The sequence below is a fragment of the Micromys minutus genome, assembly GCF_963924665.1.
Source record: "Micromys minutus genome assembly, chromosome: 10".
In the NCBI taxonomy this organism is placed as follows: Eukaryota; Metazoa; Chordata; class Mammalia; order Rodentia; family Muridae; genus Micromys; species Micromys minutus.
Window position 1 is genome coordinate 46917200 of NC_137979.1, and position 3426 is coordinate 46920625.

At 50.7% G+C, this 3426-nt stretch overlaps 1 protein-coding gene across 1 annotated transcript; it reads left to right on the top strand.

Annotated features, from left to right (window-relative positions):
* The first annotated feature begins 861 nt into the window (after nt 1-861).
* EIF1 (eukaryotic translation initiation factor 1) lies at nt 862-3074 on the top strand. Its single transcript, XM_080922898.1, has 4 exons — nt 862-1026; nt 1620-1783; nt 1909-2010; nt 2282-3074. The coding sequence occupies exons 1-4, from the start codon at nt 996-998 to the stop codon at nt 2324-2326; spliced, it is 342 nt and encodes a 113-aa protein (XP_080779024.1). The 5' UTR covers nt 862-995; the 3' UTR covers nt 2327-3074.
* The last annotated feature ends 352 nt before the right edge of the window (nt 3075-3426 follow it).

Here is a 3426-nt window from a genome sequence, read left to right on the forward strand (position 1 = left end):
GGCAGAAGCAGACAGATCTCTGCGTCTGTGGCCAGCCTGGTCTACAAAGAGTTCCAGTACAGCTAGAAACCCCGTCTCGAAAAACCAAATAGAAAGGTTAACTGCTTTGAAACAAACATTTCACCTAAACTCTACAAAGGCTTTACCTCACCCACAGGCTTATAGGACAAAAGGCACCCCGCGGTGCTTGGATCCCCACCCCACCCCCCCACCCCCGTGGTCCCCACTCCCATCTCAGGGACTACTTCCTTCCCTAGAAGAATTAATCTAAATAACAACTTTGGTTACCAATTTTAAAACATGCTAATCTAAATTATACTCTATATAAGGTTCGGATTTTGATCACGTTATTTTATGCTGGTTAAATGGCTAAATCTGTGAATGAATGCAGAGAAAGGTGGGTTGATGGGTGGCTGAATCTGTCAAATTTGGGACAACCGGCACATAATTACCCAGTAAAGAAAGCCAATCGATCCCACTCTAAGACCCATCTTGGAGCTAGTACCAGCACCCCAACAGGGTCAAGATGGTAGAACGCGCGATAGGCGCAGGCGCGCTCGAAACCTCCGCCAGTTTCGCGGCCGCTCAGACACCTACCATCCACACTGCGCAAGCGCGCAGGCGAACCAAGCTTTCCCTCCCCGTCTCGCCCCTCCCTGAATCAACAGAACACCCTTTCCAGGCCAAACCCAGTGCGCACGCGTCGAGCCTCGACTCCGCCCCCCGACCAATAGGAAGCCGCAGCGTACAGGCGCCCCGGACCTTGACGCCATGGGTGGGGCCGAGACGTGAGGGCAGCGCGCTGGCGTCACAGGGGCGGCTATATAAGTGAATACAGGCGCCGCCCCTCCGCCCCAGTCACTGAGCCGCCGCCGAGGACTCAGCTGCCTCCCCCTCGAGCCCCCTCGCTTCCCGACGCTCCGTCCCCCCCGCCCGCCTTCTCCCGCAGCCGCCTTCCGCAGGCCGTTTCCACCGAGGAAAAGGAATCGTATCGTATGTCCGCTATCCAGAACCTCCACTCTTTCGGTAAGCTTGGGGAAGGTCGCGGGCCCGAGTGGGGGTGGTGGGGACAGAGCTCAAAGAACCGCCGAGCGCCGCGAGCCTTTGTTAGCTCGGCTTGGAGGGCTGGTGGTGCCCGTGGGACCGAGACCTGTGCCCAGGGTCGACCTCCGAGGGTGTCCGGAAGAAATGGGTGGGAGGTGAGCCCTTGGGCGGGCCCGGCGTCTCGGGTGGCGCATTTACTAATGGCTCCTGCCTCTCAGAGAGCCACACCCGCCCCCTCCCGCTACCCCTGCGTCACGTCCTCTACGTCACCGTCGTTGTCACGGAGCAGGGAGGGAAGGCCCCGCCTCGAGAGCTCGTCTTCCGGTCGGTTGCATCAGCCGGGTGGGGCGCTGCCTGCCCACTAGGCCTCCAGCACGTGATCAGCTGTGGAGGGAGGGCGGGCCTAGGGCAGAAAGCCCATACGCTGTCTAGCTCTAGTAGTGGCCTGTTCCTGGAGGGACGACAAAGGACACCTGGATTTTGGTGCCGATATCTGCACACTCCAAAAAAAAAAATCAGGAGAGGGAATTGACAATGGTTCGCAACGCCTCCTAACACAAATTATTTCTTCATAGACCCCTTTGCTGATGCAAGTAAGGGTGATGACCTGCTTCCTGCTGGCACTGAGGATTATATCCATATAAGAATTCAACAGAGAAACGGCAGGAAGACCCTTACAACTGTCCAAGGGATCGCTGATGATTACGATAAAAAGAAACTAGTGAAGGCGTTTAAGAAGGTAGGTCTGCTGTGGAGAGAACACAATTTTTTTTTTTTTTGTCTACAAGGAGAGAGTGTGCAGACGAAAAGGGATTACATGCTAATCCATGGCCTCATACATGCTGCATCCTTTTGTGCTTGCAGAAATTTGCCTGCAATGGTACTGTGATTGAGCATCCAGAATATGGAGAAGTAATTCAGCTACAGGGTGACCAGCGCAAGAACATATGCCAGTTCCTGATAGAGGTGAGTTCAGTCTTTAAGTTTCAGGTCTCCTAAATTTCTCTTAATAGCTGGGCTTTTAGATTGATACACTTGGATCTCCCAGCCTTCAAACGGTACTCAGGAGTAGTGTCAGGGAAGTTCTAATAGAAACAGTGTTCAACAGTTGTGTCTACTGGGATTGATTCAAGTACTCTTTTATTGGGACTCTTTGCAGGGTGTGGTGGGAGGGCCTGTGGCTGTCATTTCACAGACTTCATTTAACCTGGCCCTCTCCCTTGTCCTCTTTTTGCAGATTGGACTGGCTAAGGACGATCAGCTGAAGGTTCATGGGTTTTAAGTGCTTGTGGCTCTCTGAAGCTTAAGTGAGGATTTCCTTGCAATGAGTAGAATTTCCCTTCTGTCCCTTGTCACAAGTTTAAAAACCTCACAGCTTGTATAATGTAATCATTTGGGGTCCGCTTTTAACTTGGACTAGTGTAACTCCTTCATGCAATAAACTGAAAAGAGCCATGCTGTCTAGTCTTGAAGTCCCTCATTTAAACAGGTTAAGCAGTAAGCCCTGGCAATGTCCACCCTGAGACAAAGCAATAACAAGGTTTCAGCCAAACCAGGAACCCTAAAATCACAGGAGGCTATGTCTGACCAGAAGTTCCTTCAGACCCCCTTTCCAGTGTCCCCTGCCCTAGAAGAGTGTCACCACTTGAACAGCCCAGGTGACCGAGAGTATGGGTAACACTGCCCCAGTGTCTCTAGAGAGAGTCTCCGCCCATAAGAACCCCTGGTGTCTGACCAGGTAGGCAGAATTCAGGAAGGGCCACCTTTCCGGAGAAGTCATGGACATCAGCTCACCACCAGGGTAGTCTTTTTAAGCAGATCTATCCTAGCCAAGGGATCTTGGAACATGAAGGGTAAGGGAACAAATGCATTGGTCGTGTGGCTATCTGTGGAAGCTTCAACTCAACATGAGCCGCTGCCCAGTGCCGTGTGAAAGAACAAACTGGTTTTTTGGTTTTCTTTTCCCTTCCAGTTTACTGTTATGTAATGTATTTAAGTCCTTATTTAAATAAAGCTTGTTTTCAGAAATATTTGATGTCCAGATTTTACTTCATACTAAGTCAAGCTTATATTACAGAGAGGAACCTCAAAGGCTCATCTGGGAAGCATCAAACCGAAGCTGTGCCAGGTCATTTGCCAACACCAAGGAAGGTGTTTATTCTATAATGCCAAAGCAGCTGGAGCCCTGATGCTGAACAGGAGTAAAACAGTCATGTTGGACTTTTAATAGTGAATTTAATCCTGGGGATTTACATGGTATAAAGAGAACTGGCTCTGGTGGCTTTACAGAGTACAAAAGTACAGGATACTACTTGAGAAAGAGGATCCCCAGGTTTTAAGTGGTGGGCACCCACATCCTATATCAGCATTTGGGTAAGTATA